Source organism: Streptopelia decaocto, assembly GCF_964273445.1.
Source record: "Streptopelia decaocto genome assembly, chromosome: 2".
NCBI lineage: Eukaryota > Metazoa > Chordata > Aves > Columbiformes > Columbidae > Streptopelia > Streptopelia decaocto.
The window spans coordinates 78,797,528-78,816,864 of NC_138655.1; the positions used below are offsets into that span (position 1 = coordinate 78,797,528).

At 35.5% G+C, this 19,337-nt stretch overlaps 1 protein-coding gene across 1 annotated transcript in view; it reads right to left on the reverse strand.

Moving 5' to 3' along the window:
- Positions 1–286: 286 nt before the first annotated feature.
- Positions 287–19,337, reverse strand: part of MARCHF11 (membrane associated ring-CH-type finger 11) — a gene marked incomplete at both ends in the record, with an annotated part of 29,516 nt that continues 10,465 nt past the window's right edge. The window contains 2 exons of the mRNA XM_082046445.1: positions 287–609; positions 7,702–7,894. Coding sequence (XP_081902571.1) covers positions 287–609; positions 7,702–7,894 — 516 coding nt within the window. The remainder of the gene's footprint in view (positions 610–7,701; positions 7,895–19,337) is intronic.

Consider the following 19,337-nt stretch of genomic DNA (forward strand, 5'->3'; position numbering starts at 1 on the left):
TTCCTTATCATTCAAAGACCTAAGAGGTAAACTATTTTGTGTACACCTCAGGTACAAATTGTCAAAAGTTCTAATAAACCAGACTATATAAAAAGGAAGAGACTTTTTTTCCCAGAAAAAATGTATTTGTGTTTTAGCTAATCATATAAAAAGCATTAATTTTTTTTAAAAAGTGTATATATTTTTTCAAGTGTTCATGGTTTCACCACTAGTTGTAACTACATTCCAAAGTCCTGTAACATCAGGGCACATTCTCCTTATCTGTGCAGCACAGTGAGCATAATGTTTACACTGAGGTGACTCTCATCACTACCTCCCCAGAGCCGTTGTCTTCTGACGGATCTTCTTGAGGTCTCACGCGGTTGAACAGATGTAACAATACATAGCCACACTGAAATCTTGGTGAGGTTAACTGTGTTGGATGAACTAAACTTCTGTTTCTAAATGCAGTCAGTGGTAACCACAATGTCCTTCCTGCTGAGGGTTCTCCTCGATTGCTCTCTTCTATGTCTGTGGCTTTATCGTAATTTAACACATCCCAGTGTAGATTCACAGCCCTCCAGCGCTTAAACACTCGATAAACAGATGCACCTTCATGTACTATCAGTCCTGAAATTAAGAAAAAAGAAATTAGCCTATTCAAAATGTCACTGGATACCATTTTGAGAGTAAATACAGGTGTAATACATTATAATGAATCTGGCAATTGCCAGAGGCTCTTAAATTATTTGTAACTCTGATAATTCAAATCAATTGTACATATGCAATATAACTGGTTATTCATGTGTTTGAGAGGTGGGAACATGTAGAGGAAATAAAATTGTTCTGAATGAAAGCTCAACATAACCAATGCTGGAATAAGCTGAGCATGTCTAACTCAAGTATTTAGGTTTAAGTAAACCAATATAGAAGAACCCTACTGGCCAATTTATAAATTGACTGTTTATGCTAGTGTAACCCTTGCTCATAGTAACTAATATTTATTATTTATTGAGATTTGTACTGGTTTAAGTCAACCTTTCAGTAAGTTAGACCTTCTGAAATGAACAGGATGGTCTCAAATTTGTTTGAGAGTGTTTTGTAGAATTCAATACAGATACAAATTTAATTGTTTTCACATTCTTAGTTCAACTTGGGAGCACAGAAGATTTATGAGAAGCTGAAACAGCTGTAAGTATAATGACTTTCCTGTCTTGCTTCAGTAGAGCAAGAGTAAATTAAATGTTAATATTAACTATGATGAGCATGGCAAGGATGATAGGCTTTCTTCTTTCTCTTCATAATTCAGTAGATAGAAGTTGAGAAACATCTTTTTTGTTGAGTCCCAGGAAATCTTATAAAAGGTCTCTTAAGGAGTCTGCAGTCCTCAACAGACCAATCTGCTTATGAGTTTCCATATAGCTAATATTTATGATTATTGTATGCATGCAAACAATTTATTTACTTAATAATTACTCACATTTTTTGTATGTATGTATATGTATTTATACACACGCTGTTGATGTGTAAGTATTTCAAATATGGATTTACTGGGCAGGCACATGGAGCTTCAGCCTTCTTTTCAGGCTTCTCCTTTGTTCCTCAGCCAGCCTACTAACTTGTATGGTGCTGAGCAATGTCAGGTGTGTAACTCTTATTCTCTGCTTTGGGAGGAGAGCAATCTGCCTAGCCAAACACATTTCTACATTTTTTGTCCTGTGTGTTTCTTGCCTAAAATTTTCCTGTATGTGGGCACATCTATAACATGATCTGCAATGTCACAGGCTATAGTCCTTTATCCCAAGAGATTGTATATCAGCTGCTTCTACACAACAAAATTGTGATTTAAGTGTCTGAGGTCTCTCAGTGAGTTTAACTGATACATGAAAGGAGAGATTCAAAGAAAGATGACACAAGCAGAAAGGTTGATAAAAATATTTATATTAACAGGAAACCTCAGATTCAAGTGCAATGATTTGCGGATAGCAATGCCTACTCTAACACATTTTTTAAGATCATTACACTGAAAGATGGAGAAACAAAATATTGCTCTCAGAAGGACAGGATAGCAAATGTAGCATCTCTGTAAGGCTTTCACAGAATCACAGAATGGTTTGGGTTGGAAGGGACCTTAAAATCATCTAGTTCCAAAGTTGCCTAGAATTCATTGAAGCATCCGATACAGCAAAACTAATACAACAGAAACTTAATTATTTGTTAAAAATTCTAAATGTATTTTGTATCGACATTGCAGTTTAGTGGAATGTTTTCTTGATTGCAAGATGTCTATCTTCATTTTCTCAGATATATATATATATATATATATATATATATATATATATATATATCTCGACCTATCCTAAAAATTTAGCAGCCACATTGGTACATAAATGCACCTTCAAGACTGGCTATACTGTCTTAAAAAAGGATAAATATTTTTGATCATATACAAAATCTACAAGCCACATAAGTCATGGTTTTATTGCTGTGACAAAGATCATGCACCCTTTCGGGTTTTTTTTTGTCTGCTGGCTTTCCCCTACAATGATAAGGGAGATGAGCATAATTTTCCCTCTACCTGTCACTGGATCATAGTATTCTTTGGCTTAACTTCCCTCAAGACTGTGATGAAACAAAAGTTGAGAGAACCTATTTACTGCAGCGTAAAGATTTTTGATACCTGCCTGCTCTCCACTGAAACCTGAACAAAGTATTTTAGAATAGAGAAGGAGGCAGTTGAGGAAGGACCATGAAGTACATTTAAACAATCAAAAGAATCCTCCCAAAATTATGACAGAAGTCATCATAGGACTTCTTATTTTAAGGAGCTCTTTTTTACTCTTTTTGAGCTTTCAGGATTTACTGAAATTATGTTTTCAAAGTTTTCTCAACAATGGCAAGGAAGAGAAATTTTCCTTAAAATGAAAGCTGTTACTCACCAATGCTCTAAAAGAGCTAAGGAACAAAGGATCAAATATCACAAGGCTTGAAATAAAGTTGCCACATTTGGCAATGCTGAAGAAGAAAAGCACTACTTTCATAATTCCTCCCATAAAAAGATTTAGTTTCCATCTGATAAAATGACACATTGAAAAAGACCTATGTAGAAGAGGCAAAAGAATTCCAACAGGTCTTCTGTCTCTTAAAAGATATTTTCTAGGGTCTGGGAGAATAAAAGTTCTCAGCACCTAACACTTCCAAGACCACAAACAAGGGAAAATCTGGGTAAGGTTAAAATGCTGGAGATTTTCCAGTTGCAAAGGAGTTCTGATGCTCAAAATATAAGTGTTTAGTTACTAAAGTGAAGCTGTAAGAAAATGGCAAAAAGAATCTTCTTTTTCTTAAAAGTTCCACAGCAATCAATGAGGATATAAGAGAGAAAATGGGGATAAATCTATGAATATTGACTTGTTCCAAATACTGTGCTTTCAACAGCACAGAGGACATAGTCTTAAGGAAAAAATAAAATTGTTTGATCCAGATGATCGCAAGAGGAAATGTTAGAATTCACTACTGTTAGCTATTCTGTCATTCTGTCCAATTAATATCTACAAAGAACAGAGTTTTGGGATGATGGACCTGGCAAAATGCCCTAAAGGTTCTAAGAAGACTTTACCTTCAAGATTTATTTTAAGATGTAGCAATCGTAGCGGAATCCAGACAACAGGATTATGGGGAGATCATAATTTTATTTTCTTTTATTGCTGAGTAGTATGAGATAGTTTCACTCTATCCAAAGGATTTCTCACCCTGAGTCACAAGAACACTTGAAATTTTTCGTACTGAATGTCGTTGCAAGAAGGCAACTCTGCTTAGTTCTGATGTGGTATTAGATTCCAATGTTGTCTTACTTATCACACTAATCTTGCTTATAATAATTTAGGAATGGTCCTCCCAGGAACACCACAGACTTTTACCAGGGAATAAAAGACCCTTTTCAGAAACAGACTTTACAACTGGACAAAATACCATCTCTTTATTCAGAGGTTCACAGATACAAAAAAAAACCCACAACAAAACAATAAAGTGCTTAAAGCATTGAAGTGAAACACGTCCACTCTAAAAATAGCAATAAAACTCTCTCTGAACTATTTAGAATTAGTGAAAGACTGGCTTTCTGAGTAAAGAAATAATAAGTGCAGCTAGATGCGTTCGTTACACATAACTTCAGCCTGTACATTTTGAAAACTAGGGGAGTTACATGAACGTTGCTGGGCATCCAGTTCCTTGGTGGGGAAGAAAGAGTCTTTCATAGGGCTACTCACACCTCACGTTGGCTCCCATTGCTTGCTCCCTTGCTACAGTACTGGCACCACTCATGTTTCTAGTGCAATATTACAGTCGCTTTCATGCTCTAAAGGAGCTGCACAGTTCTGGGATGGCAAGTGGGCTGTTATTATTTGTGAGACGTTTTGTTCATGGTAGAGCCATTTATGGCTAGTAGTTACTGTTATATTCCAATGAAAATATATAACATCATATGATGTCACTGTTACGAGAAATAATTGCTAGGTCTACCATGCAGAATGCCAAAGACTTTGTGTACTGTCCTTCAGCAGCTAAATAAGGGTTTTATTAATTCTTTCCTTTCATATCATCACATAAATTCATTCCCTTTGGTAATCCCCACATACACAGTCCAATCTGAGCACTGTCACTGCAGTAGCACTGGGTCTCCCAGGCAGTAGTTCCGTTTGATTAAAGTGTTCAAGATTTGCCTTGGGAAAACTTCCACTATCAGCAAGTTTCAGAGACAACAGGTTTATGCCCAGCTTAGATGCAGAAATGTGCAAACTAGTGACTTGTAGGATCGAAATTAACACTGATAAGTAAAAAAGATGATCCTGTTAGGAAGAACTTAGAATTCTAGAAAAATTTAGAGTGGAAGAAGAAAACAATGGATACCAATAAAATACATACACTGGAATGAATAGAAGATATTATATTGGTGATCTGTAACCTTTGGGATGTTTCTTTCAGTGAAAACATAATCAAAATCAAGAATTAAAATACAAGTTAAATGTAATTTACTTGGTAAGAAAGTGGGTGGTGTGCTACCTCCAGTATATAAATCAGTCATTGGGAAAACAAATTATGATCATATGTGCGAGTTTTCAAAGATGTCATATAAATATGTCATTACCTTTGGGAAAGCTGCTTTTAAAAATTATGACAACAAAACATTTCAAAAGTACAGATATTTACAATTCACAAATGACAAAAAAAAATTCATATTGTTTATGCAAAACTATAGGTAGGCATGACTGAAGGCAGTTGGAATGAGTCTTGGTCATTCCACCAGTAACTCAAGCACTTGTCTTGAAATATATGGTGCACAGGAAAACTCATGTCTGCATAGATTTCTCTTCGAAATAAAGTGAGATTTCAGTGGGAGTATAGGCATTCACTCACTATAAATCCTGTTGAAAACTAAAAGAATGCCATGGATGACTAAACACAAATGAGAGGAGATACTAAATGAGAACTGTGGCTGGCTGTAAGCATTACAAGCTTTTGTCATGAGAGATTATATATATTATCCAATGGTAAAATCATAGGTCAATGCCTTTGGGAAGTCATCAGCATAATGGACAATCCATCTATTAGAGAACAAATCTAAAATACTTCACTCTGTGATGAAAGAAAAAGATAAAATTGAAAAAAATCAAATATATTATTAAATATTTTCAGAGTTACAGGAACTCCTGGTCTTACAAACTTACAGAATGCAGATTACTTGAAATTATATGCAAAATAAGTGGGCTGAATGAATCTGGATCATCAGAATTCTACAGTTACCAAAGCTCCTTTATACAGCTTTCTGAATTTTCAGATATAGTTAAATCATATCTGCACTGAACTTCATAATTACAAAACAGTGTCCAAATATGTTAAATTATAGTTCATTGTACATAAAAATTTCCATGTATTACTTATGATCAAACTACAAAACATGCATTTATGTAGTTACAGGCAAGTCAGTTTGTCTGCACCTGCTCTGTGCTCCTGCATGGTGCCAGTTAGCCCAGAAGCTCCTGAGCCATGTGAGGCACATGTTAGTTCAGTAGCTTCCAGTCAGAGGTGGCTTCAGCCTGGCTGGCTTCAAAGGCAGCTACATAACTGCATGTACCAACCTAGGGAAGGCTCATCTTACAGTAGTTTACTTTTACAGCTAAATAAAACTAATATTTCTGATCACCCAGAGATGTTCCTGATTGATTTCGAGATTAACTTGGTTTAGATGTTTTAACAGTCAAGCAAATGGAAAGAAATGGAAATAGTTTGAAATAATTGGTTATTTCAACTAGTTGATGCATACCAAAGTAAAGTTGATGTTACCAAAGTAAAGTTTTTACAATTGTAATCTTTGTGAAAAAAACAGAATTCAATACAAATAAAAAGTTTAGAATGCCTGAAGCACATTTTGTTTTCACTTTTTTTAAAAACACAAAAGCAAAATCCCCAATATGGAGGGTTAAGCCAGAAAAAGTGGTATTCAGGAATGAGCATGTAAGAGGACATGTAGCTGAGTCCTTTTTTTCATTTAAAAGCTGAGCACTTCTCCAGAGCATTAGAGACCAAGATTCTGTCCATTCTTCTGTCTGAGAAGATTCGGGTTCACAGAAGAAAGTCTGTGTTCTAAAACATTTCAGAGTGGGCTTCTCTTAGAAAAATTACAAAATAAACAGAACTGCTGATCCAGCTGAAATATAAATACTCTTACAATAATGAGATGGTTTCATTAAAAGATGATATGGCCTGATGTTTGGAGCAAAAGCCTTGATATTAGGAATCACTCTGTTTCTTTGCACCTTATTGAGCAGAATTCAGCACTGTCCTGAATTCCCATATATAAGACTGGATAACATCAACATTTATCACTCATAAATCTCAAAGCAAACATCAGATAGCATTTGACTTCTGGATTTTCTTCGAATTGCAATTCTAAGAATGTGATTTAATGTTTACTGCAATTATTAAATTTTCTTTGCAAATAATTGTAGCTATTCTACCCATCAATTCCAGGTTCTTTTATCAAATAATAAAGGGTTTTCTATTTATTATTTCTGTGTCCATTATATTTTCAGAAATTTTAAAACCAGTCAGTATTTTCTTTTATTCAGCATTTTCTTTTATAAGATTTCAGATAGAGTTAAATAACTTGAGACTTTTTAATAGTGTAGTAATTTATTATAGTTAGCACTGTTAAAGTGTTTCATAACTGTTTATGATATACAAAGAACACAAGCCTGTCTCCGTTCTTTTCTGCTACTAGCACAGTGACCTATATAAATCTGTGCAACTTAATTTTGAATACGTAGTTTGACAACATCCTCAAGGGCTGCTTCTGTGCTTCACGATGGTACAATCTAATGCAAAGTGGCATCAGTAGACTTGGCAACACATAATTTTGCTAATTATTTTAATAATGTCTTTGTTATTTTCATCTATTTAACTTCCTGAACTTTGCTAGCCATCTATTCCTCTTCTCGTCACTAAGACCTTGGGGAGACACTGTGATGAAGCTTAAAGTTTCTTTGGTTCTTTTTTTTTTTTTTTTCAGTACTTGTAACACTGTATAAATCAGTATTTGCCAAAGGTACCAAGTGAGAATAAATCTGCAAAGAACTGAAGTGATCAATTAGACTGACCAATTAGAAAAAATAGATATAGTCACAGTCTTAAACCACAGTCTGTGCTGTTTAAAGATTTTGAGCTTACCTATGCATACTAGATCCATAAAACCATACATTCCATAGCAGATTTGAAAAAGGATGTCCTTTCTTTGCCATACTGCATAAGGGCTGAAGGCTGACCATAGAAGCCAAGTCACACTTGCTACTAAGAACAGAGATCCTAGGATTACAGCAACCATCTGCACTTTCTCAACCAGTGTTATAGTAATGCTTTGCCACTAAAAGAGAAACAAAGTTGTATAAGATAAAAATGTTATTTTCTGCGATTGTACATTCAACTCCACTTTTTCCTGAAATAAGAAATTATTGTAATATTTATACATATCTTCATAGATCTTTACTAATATCCTCAATACTGACATTTTATATCTTTTTTAACCTATTTCACTTTTAGGTAAACTAATAGTTGCTTCCCCGTCTCCTCCAGCATCACTATAATCACCATCTAGCTGCGAACTTCAGAAGACTTAATAGTTTTATTTCTGTTTTGAATACATAGGCAAAAAAATGTTTAGTCTTAGAAATGGAATACAGCCTTTCATATTTGTTGGGAAGACAATCTTAAGTATATTTTAGGTTCATGTGACAAGTTGAAAGCGACAATTTTCCTTTCCATCCCACCCACCTCAAGTCTGAAGCCATTTTCCACTTTCCTGCTGCTCATCAAAGAAGTTCCAGGCTCTCTCCAGACATACCAAGGCAGTTGGGTTAACCAGTGTTAATGTTACAGAGATACACCTGCAGTCTAGTATGGAAGCAACCTGAAGACTCAGTAGGATCCCTGAATATAAGGAGCATGACCCTTTCTTTTCAGTGCATCCCAATTACATCTGCCTTTCCAGGAAGGGCTACATCGTCTATATGAGAGGTGATTCAGATTTATGGTGTGACAAGATGTGAATATAAAAAAGTATGCTTACTGAATTCTGTCAAGGTAAGAACAGAAATAAAATTTTGTTAAAACAAAGACTCACAGAAGCAAAACACTGCATAAGGGAAAAACCATTCTAGACTACCCTTGACATGTATGCTCTTTCTTGCCTGTAATAGTCTAAATTAGCTTGGCAGACTCCCCACTTTAGCCCCATCACCTACTCCAGAGCTAGTATGCAGTCACTGGAGACTGCCATCTTTCCTGTTTCTAACTTGGAACATACCTGCCCCCTTACATGGTTGGGATAAGTGGAGAAAGAGCTACTGAAGTAAGGGCTCTATTAGCTCTTTTCCCATCTGGCAATATTTTTCATTTTTACTGTTATTTTATGAAAGCTTTCTCTTTTAATCAGCAATTGGGTACCCAGTGCTGTAGGATGCCAGAATAATTTCCATGGCAAGGGGCTGTGGGAGGTCTGTAGCTCAACTCCCTGCTCAGAGCAAGGTCAGTGATGCAATCAGACCAGATTGCTCAGGACTTTACTCACTAGTAACACCTTGAAAACCTCCAAGCATGAAGACTGTTCAGACTTTCTGGGCAACCTGTTCCACTTTCGACTGTCTTGCAGTTGAAAAATGTTTTTCTTATAACCCGTTTCTTCCTTTATCCAGGCTGATCCTCTTTTGTTCCAACTTAGGCTCTTTTCCTCCCACCAAGTATACTGTGAAGAGCTTGGGTGAGCAATGAGGTTCTCTGTCCCTTTCTTCTCTTTCTGCTTTTGTCATTAGCTTTTCTACTGTTGACTAATTTGCACCGCTGGTGCTGCATGCCTTCTCTTGTTGCAGCTTTATGAATGTAACAGTATGAAAGCTGTATAACAATTTGTAAATTGCCCATCTTGAAATATTATCCTTTTACAATGAACTTATTAAACTCATACAAGCTATTTCATTGAAATTCAGAGTTTGGAATGGGGCTATTCATATGAAATACTACCTTTTCTATGGTAAAGCAACTACGGATACTCAATTCATTTGTTAGAAAAAAAATGTATAAGGTCAAGGAAGGTCATTAACAAGTGATGCATGACAGAATGATGTGAGCTTCTCATGACTCAGATATTACTTGTATACAGAATTTAAATGTCAGGACTGAAATTCATAGAACTCTATTTAGACACTATAGGGGTAGGTTCAATAAAATCATTTTTCATTTCTCAGCTGAAGCCACATAGTGTGACTTGGCAGAAAACTGTCAAAAATGCTATTGGTTATGTATCTTTTTTTATCTTCTTTCATTATCACTGTGAGACAGACCTGTAACAAATTTGTTTGGAAAGCCTGAAATCGAAGTACATTTACATGAAGTGAAGCTTTAACAATCACAAAATATTAAACTGTCAAATTTGTGGAAGAAGCTGGCAATAAAATGAAAAAAGTGTTAGATCACTGAAGTAAACAGCAGATCTTTCACAGTGCAATTTCAGCAATGCAGAGGTTCCTAAAGTCACTTCAGTTTATTTTTGTTTTCATGGGTTTTAACTTAAGATCACTCATAATTATTCTGCAAAGAGAGCACTCCGGATAGATAGGAAAAGCAGTCCAAACATTAGGAATAAGCAATGTAGATTGCAGTCTAGATATAAAGCCCATCCCTTATTCTGGTGTTGTCTAACAACAAACTTCTATTCGTATCTCTCACTCACAATCTGAATCAAACACTCCTACCGTCTTTTTCAATCTCATGAGAGCTTTTGTTGTCTTACTCAAACCTTTTCTTTGTAGAAAAGTTTGACCTTGAAAAGTCCTTAGAAATTGATATGATCCTCTTCTCAGTATCTTCTCAATAATGTATTCTAATCACTTTGCTATTCTTTTGATCAGATTCATTGTCTGTCCAGAATGCAAGCAATTGAATCTCTTAACCGCAATAAATTCAGTAATTCCAAAGATTCAGCATATTAGTATGCTACCAACCAGGAAGGGGAGCCACCGCAATTTCTGCGAAAATGCCCAAGAGTTCCACAGGTTGTAGTTCCTAACTCCTTCGCCTTCAAAAATGAAAGAATGGCTACACAACAAAACAAAAAATAACAAAACAAAACAACCAAGAACCCTAAAACAGGTTTGGATGTTTTCTTCTGTTACTAATCTACTTTGTGGTGTTCACTGCCTTTCTTCTACAAAAGAAACTGTAGTTCTCCACCTTCCTCAGTACAAAGCTCAGGAATAACCAAGTAATTTAAACACATTAGGAAAGTTACCTCCCTATTAGTGTGATCTGTAAGTTAAGCTAACTGATGAGACCCCACAGTAGAGAGAGGAGGAAGGACTGTATGTGTAAGATGGAAAGCATTCAAGAGGCCCAGAAAGTTCTATGTGAAACTGCTGACTTGCCTCCTAGTGCTAGGCGGTCTGCCATGAGAACCCAACACCGCCAGAGTGACAGAGTGGGATGGTTTGGTATTAAACTCTAATATGGGATCAGTTTGGGGACTTTGGTTTCTGTGCTAATGGCAAGAAGACAGTAGATGTACAAATGATAAAAAGCAAACAGATGCTACTGAGACAGGCATACTTTTCACATAATGAAGGTTTTCTGTATTTATGACATAATTCACATGTAAATAAGTTTGGAAGGTTTGGTCTTTTACTTAGCCACGGAGAGTATGAGCCATTAGGCAATGAGAGGAACTACATAGGACTAAATTGTTTGATGGCATTGCATTTCATAACAAGGCCTGTGAAGAGGAACTGAAGTTGTGGTCACACTTTTCTTCTACCTGAAGTGTCACAGCATAGCTAATGTATGTGAGTATACACTCTGACAGACAGCCAGGAACAGAAGACTCCCTTTCTAATAGTAAGATTATTTTTATAGTATCAAAAGCCAGTTAAAATTTATTTGATTTCTCACCATCATTTACCTTATTGTATGCCCTGTTGCATGTTGTTATAATTGTTTCACCTTTTAATGTCAAATTAACAGCCTATGATAAATAGGTCACAAAAATAATGCAGTAAAAATAATTCAGCAATAGTTGATGCTGAGAAATTGCACTGAGAATTTAACAGACTAAATTATTTAACATTCCAAATTGAATGATCTCATTATGAGTGTGTCATAATTTAAATCAATTATTTCCATAGAAGTGTTTCTCATTTTCTTCATGTAACCTGTCTCACAACTCTTAATTGCTCATGATTATAAATTATAGTACGACTTCCTAATTTGATTTTGTCATTTGCTGACTATACATTCTATAATCAGTAACAGTTCTTTTAGCTAAGTATCTTGCCAAGTTAGAAAGGATCTATATAGACTTTTAGTGTCAGCTTCTGGGAAGCACATGACCCTGAAAGAAAATGTTAATTATTTTGTACATACATAACTGTAATAATATTGTAATTTTTCAATGATAGATTCATTTAAAAATTCTCATTTAAATTTCTGTGAAATAGGATCCTATTTTATATTCCTTCCCATCACATCTGTAGTGTTATGATGTACCATGCTGTCTCCTTTGACCATGAATAGAATACATTTTATTTCAATATACAATTATGAAATCTTCCTTTGAAAATGATGTTTTCAGAAACAAAACATAATTCATGCTTCTGATTTTAATGTAATACTGTCTGCCCCTTGAAAACTTCCTACACTTTTATTTCTACTGACACTTCATTATGTTTGGCTCTTTTAATCTTTTATTTACCACTGGTCTTCCTTTCACGAATCATTTGGGAGTCTAGTACCTTAATGGTACACTACAGTTCCAATGCTGACCCCAGAAACACTGCCTCTCTTTTTTTCTAAGGGCTCTGTCAAACAGAAATGCTGAATAATTTCTTGTTTTTTGAGGCTGAGACATCCAGAAGTTGAAAGAAAGATATTGCTTTGGTGGAAGAATAAAGTTAATGCAGTTATATGCATGTCCTTACTAACATAAAGATGGATACAGTATTCAAAGATCTGTCATCATTGAGATAAAGTGATATAAACTTGGCTTTCTTTTTTAATGAGCTGCCTTGTAAAAGCCCATTGATTATTGTAAAATGCATGGCAGAGAAGTGATTTAAAAAGTACTGACTGAGACTGTGCTTGTACTTCAAATGCATTACATGAAAAATGTCTGCAATGAAGATACATATTTTCCTACATTCTTAATAAAGAACATATGAAACTTCCTTATGGCTCCCTGGACATGTAACTGCCTCAACTGTCCCAGTTTGTATCCACCAAAATTCATCAAACCAAAGAGCTGTTGGGGGTTCCTCCACTCTGTTCTCTCCAAAACACAGTTTATTATGGACACTGATGACTGAAGCCTCTCATTCCCTCTTGTCATTCTGCAACACTTATTTTACATAAAAATAACTAAAAAACACTGGCAGTGATCTATTATAACACAACTTGACTAACCTGAAGACGTATTGATTATATGACTTCAAAATGTTTTTGTTAGATTGCTCTAATTGTTCTGATTGCTAGAATCAGACAGCTCTGACGAGAAAAAGTTCTTTCCTGCTGTCATTCATTAAGAATAACAGGATTTGCAATCTGTGCAAAAATAATAAAACTGTTACGGAAGCAAAAGAACACGATGACTTAGGTCTAACCAACCATTTTTGAAACGTCTGTTCCTTTTCCTTGTTAGTAGTCTAGATGATGAGACAATAAAGTTTTCTAACATCTTTTGCAGTAAGAATACAATGACTATATTATTTTATATGCAGTGATATTGTTAACTTAATGACCAGTCTGGATAGAAAATGCATAGTTTTGAGTACACACACAAACATTTGAAATGTTACTTTTCACTATAAGCTTCTATTTTTATGTCTTTTTTCTTTTTTTTTTTTTTTAAAAAAAACCACAAAAATTGCAGCTCACCATTAATGCTTACCTATTGTGATAAATTATTAACACATAGAGAGCCTGTAGTCATAATGCTCATTCTCTTTTCGTGTATCAGAGAGCACATGAATACAGATAGTTTGGCTTGTATGTAAATTCTCAGTCTGCTTGGAAGACTGTACCAATATTTTACTTAGGACATTCTGAAAGCACAACATTTCCTGTGGAGATACCATCCACCCACGCACCACATAGGCAATTCAGCTAATAGTTCCTGGAAGTGCTGGCTTACTGCATGTACTGTATGTATGTATGTACTGTATGTCTGTCTTTCAAAGTCTTACTATTTGTTGCATGTTCACTGTTAAGCAGAATAGTCTAACATTTTGTCTTATGATTTTTTTTGTTATGTCAGAATCAAGATCTGAGACCATAAACAGAGCTGTGATAAAAACTGTATTAGTCTTACATAGATTTCTCTCTGAAAAATTTTTGTTATCTTTTACTGTTGGCCAAAAAATAAGAGGAATGAGGCAAGACTGCAGGATTTTGTGAACATTTTCACTCTCTTAGAAACAGAAAGTGGGTAGTTAGTTTTTAGCAGTACATGGAGGTGAACTCCCTCTCCACTTTGAGGCACTCAGAGCTTCTGGAAACATCAACTCCTGTTAATTAAAATAAGGATACTAATCCTGTCTGTTACTCCTTCTGTCCATCAAAATAAGGCCTGTAACTCTATACAGTCTCAAAAGAAAGGCTGGCCCTTTAATAAGGAGCATACTTGAACCAGGAATCATTCCACAGTAACTAATATTATTAACACCTAAAAGCATGTGAAGCCTGCTAAATGTCTGATTTGTACCTAGTAGTATTTTTTCTAATTCTTGATTTCCACTTTTCATTAAGAATTGACTGTCAATACACCAGGATAAAATTCTGCCCAAAATAAATGCACAGAATACTTAAAAGTCATGGTGTGTTGTAGAGATGTATTTGTGAGAAATATGTGAGGTTAAAGTGAATTATTCTCAAGTCAGCTTTTAACTCATATGAAACTCTAACTAATTAAGTTTAGCTTAGTGGCTTAGTTCAGCAGAATTTTCAATGTTCCATGAACATGTGTGTATTTGGTGAAAACCAGTGAACGCAAATTACCACCCTATGTGAATAAATACTCTTCCTACTGTAAAGTAGGAACTGTTCAATTTCTGTTGCAGTTTTATTGGAAAGAATGTGTTTCGTTGCAATCTAGCTGTGCTCTTTATAGCATTATCTGAAAATTAAATATGAATGAAGGGAGGAAATGAAAGCCTGCCATGGTTGTTGCATTCTCTGTAACGTAAAGTTGCTCTGCAAAATTAAACTGAAAACAGGCCAAGCATAGACCGTCATGTTATGCATAGGTGAGAAATAAAACAAAAAACACTTATTCTAATTCTAACATTTATTCCAATTACTGAGAGGAGGTAAGTCTCAGCAAGACGATAAACCAGTTGTGTGAAGGAGGTATTAACAATTTTCATGCTGTCTGCTCGTTTAAGAGCATTAACCATGTTTTGCCTATACAACTCTGTACTTCTCTTTGGACACAAACAGACAATATCAAAAAGATTTCTGGAGTTGCTTTTTCCTTCTCTCCTAGGAAAGGAATTGTTTTTAAATGGTAGCTAAATCTATTGAATACTTTTAGCTGAAAAAATGCTGAGCATGAGGTTAAGATTGTGCAGCTTATTATGATATTAATGCACTCACCAAAGATGTGTAAAAAATTGCTCAGTAAATGAACTGCAATTAACACTTGAACACTTTCAATAAGATAGATGAGAAGACATCAAGAACATATCATATCATATCCCTCTGTATACTGATTGGTGGCCAGGGCATTTTTGCGGAAGAGGTTTGTTCTCTCCCACCATTCTGAGCAATGAGTAATGACCCTAGTCTACTGAAACTCATGCTTCATCTGATAGCTGGACTTTCTGGAAATGCTGGCTACTCTTTCTCCATTTTTTTGACTCTATGCCCTTTCGGAACATAAAGGATTTACCTGAGCATATTCTGCACCCTAATGGTTGGTGCAGTCCCTTGTGAGACCCCTCAACTCAAATCCATTGTTCACTTGAATTAAAGCAAAGTTTCAGACTTCCACCTCTAATGATACTATTTTAATAACTGAGATTTGCTTGGTATTCAGGATATTCAATAGTAGAACTCTTTGAAGGTAATTTATTGGAACACTTCCAATTCCCATACAATACAGAGATGTTCACTGAACCAAATAGAAAGCAAATGGGATTGATTCCTCTATTCACATCACCTCCTGAGTATGGAGATGATTTTAACATGGTACAAAGCACCAGGACCTATTTCTGACACTGGCCTATTTCAGTGGGTTCTGCACACTGAAAAAGAGGCCATGAAAAGGTCTTTCCTGGAAAGGAACCATATAAAGTACGTGAAGGTGGAAGAAGTGCCACATAATTGGAATTTTAGAATTCAAAGTTCCCGGTTTACTTAAAGAGGACTCTTCTAAAGCATTTAAATATGGCAAAAGGGGTGGAAAATGCTAGGTATTAGTGTGTTTTTCCAGTCCAGACACAACGCAAAATGATGGTCAGATGACAGAGCCAAGGAATGTAAATGTACAAACAAATTCAATTGGATAGGGACAGTTAAGAAGTTGTAAAGCAACAATTATCAGCATTTTGTTTAAAGTACACAGTACTTAGTGCTTTCTACTATCTGCTTCTAGGCAGCGTGTAAATCCAAAGACATGAAATCAATTAGTGCATCACCATCTGTTGCAACTGGATTTCCCTGCATCTTGCAGCAACTTTATTCATAGCTGAGAATTAGGGACTTCACAATAGTTATGGCACAAAACCACTCTGTCCCCTTGGTTAGGCACAAAGAAGCACCTTCGTTGTCCAGTATTCTTTCTGTTGCTAATGGCAATTACGTGTTTCAGCGGTAAAGGGTACAACCTCACCAGAAAACAACTGAGTACAAATACTGGCCTGTGGCCCTTCTGGCCCTGAACAAAAACTAATTCGCAGAATGGGATTGGAATTTTCATGTGAAAACACGGAAGACACACAACATGAGGAAAAAGACAATGCTGATTTCATGTGCTTCTTTGTAACAAAGAAAACTTCAGATTTTGAGGGCAAGAAGACTAAAGAAACTTATCCTGAGTTCAGAGGTAAGGCTGTTGTCTTATCTCTAAGCAAGATTACATGTATCTTGGGTGAGGGTTAAAAGGCAGGATGATAAGTATACCAAGGTATTATCTACTAGCATGTAATCACAAGGAAGACAATCCCGGGTCCTGGCTTGTACAAAATTTTACAGACTCTACTCTAAAAGTCAATTAGAATGTGATTTATTAGATTAGCAAATCAATTGCATTGATTCTGCAATCAATCAAATTAGCAATAAATCTTCACTTGAAGATAATTTAGTCATAATTATAAAATTCTAGACTGTGCAAGTGAATATGGTAAATAACACACTGCTTGCAAATCTGGTCTAATGGAAGAATTAACTTATTTATTATATTTGTTTTATATATTACATATTACATATGATAATTAAAACTTCATATAAAATATGCGCAATGCACTTATAACTATAGGCACTAATGTATGTGTACTACAATTGTTAACAATAATAATTTTCATTATTAAGTTTTCGATTAAAAATCTAATGAACAGCAAAATTTAAAGTCAATTGCCTTAGTTTTTTTCAGGTACTGCTACATAATCACAACTACAAACTGCTAAGTACTGTTGTTTGCATCAGTAATCACATTTTTTCTAATAATTTGTGGTAGCCATGGTTTTGATGACCCAGTTACTTATAAGACTCCATTTTTAAGGTCTGAAAATATATAAGACGTAGTGCTTAATTACAGAGAGTAGCAATTTAGATACTAAGTGTCATCAAATAAGATAGCTCTATCTGTAAAAAAATGAGTTGTCTTTATAGTATACACTACACCAGAAACTCTATATATCTCTCTAACCAGATAATGAATTCAATTGCACAATATAACTGATGCTTTTGAACACTGAAAATACCCGGTTTTCTGACTTGTTATGCTTTGCATCAGCAAGAAGCAATGGTTGTAACATCAAAAACTGTAATATCCATTCATATCATTGGGTTTGAAAGTCTCTAAGCTATAAATTGTTCTTGGCTTGCTGGTGCTTATATGACTTACACATAACCCATGTGCCATCTCTTGCAGTACAAATATGGATATAAAAATAAAAATATTCTCAGTTTCTCTCAAATATAAGAAGCACCTAAGAGAATGAAAGGTAAGTACATGCTGTCCATATGGAAAACACTCTTATCAAAGAACCTCTTACTTTTCTGTAAATAGTCACTTTTCAATTTTATGTCTGTAAACGCAATGACATTTTGTTGTCTCTACATAATAGTCTCCTCTTTACATTCACTAGTTATGTATGACAGAGGTACTGGTTTCTTTTCAGAACAGCAGCTCTCAGATCACTCTTTCCTACAGTCAGCACTATTTCTGGATTCCTTAATTATATTAACAATAACATGTGAGCTCTGATTAAGCTAGTTCAGGGCATTCTTGGAAAAACACCCTAGTGGTCCCATAAAATATGTCCTGAAAGAATTTGTTACCCACTTGGAAATTTTTTTGCACGTAGACTCTTTTTGACCCCTCTGGAAAGGATAGGAACAGGCAAGTTGATCTTCAAATGGCCCTGTTTCTGCCATTTTTAGTAAGACAAAAAAATTCTTGATATCCAAAGTTTGTGAGCAACTCAACCTTACCAGGAGGATGCCTAATGAAGAAAGCAGGGAAGGTTTCTCCACCTCAGGTGGAACAAGCTGCCCAGAGAAGCTGTGGATGCATCATCCCTGGCAGTGTTCAAGGCCAGGGTGCATGGGGCTTTGAGCAACCTGGTCTAGTGGGAAGTGTCCCTGCCCATGGAAGGGGGGTTGGAACTATATGATCTTTAAGCCCCCTTCCAACCCAAACCATTCTATGATTCCCCTAAAGTGAATGGAATTAGTCATGATTACCAGAATTAAAAAAAAAAAAAAGGACAGCGTAATTCCTGCTGAAGCAGGTATCTATCCCAAGAATCTTCCTGACTTCTGTAAAAATACTGGAAAATGAGTAGTCCGCATAGTTACTGAGGAGAGTAGACAAATAGTCACAAATTTAATATCATAACCAAAGGTCATATCCTTGGGGATTCATATGTCAGAGGTAACAATGGTTCAGTATTTAAATAACTTAGCCAATTAATCAGCAAAGTTAGGGAAAGATGAAAAAGAAGGAGAGAGTGACATCGCAACAAAGATATGGCTTCTTATTCACACTTCAGATATGCTAATGCAGGGTCAGAGGAAATAGCACTGTGGAAATGCTGGGCAATTTTAAAGTAAACAGACTTGAAGCCTGTACCTCTGAAGTCAAACAAGGAAGAAAGGAACCTTCTGGACGTTATCACAAGGACCTGGTGCATGAGAGCTGTACAATGAAGACAAAGGTTCACTTGTGTCACATGATAAACACCAAGATATCTGTAAGTAGCTTTGAACTACTGAAACTGCTTTGTCTTCTGAAAGAGTCTAGTCTAGAAGACTGAAGTCCTTAGATCTCGGAGATCCTAATTACTGTGGCTAGGTTCATAGCAATTATATTGGTGACATGGACAAAAGAATGAGGGAAAGGTCCAAAGGAAAGATAAGCTTCTAAAATCCCCACAGCCATAAACTCTTCCAAGTGAATGTACAGTAGATTTTCCACAAATTTCTAAACATGTTTAAGTACGTGGTAACCATATCAACTCTCAGTGGAGAAGTTCTGAGCTAGACACATTTCCCTAGAATAAAAAACAATTTCTCGTATTTTCTGTGTCTTTTACCCAAAGCTACAGAAA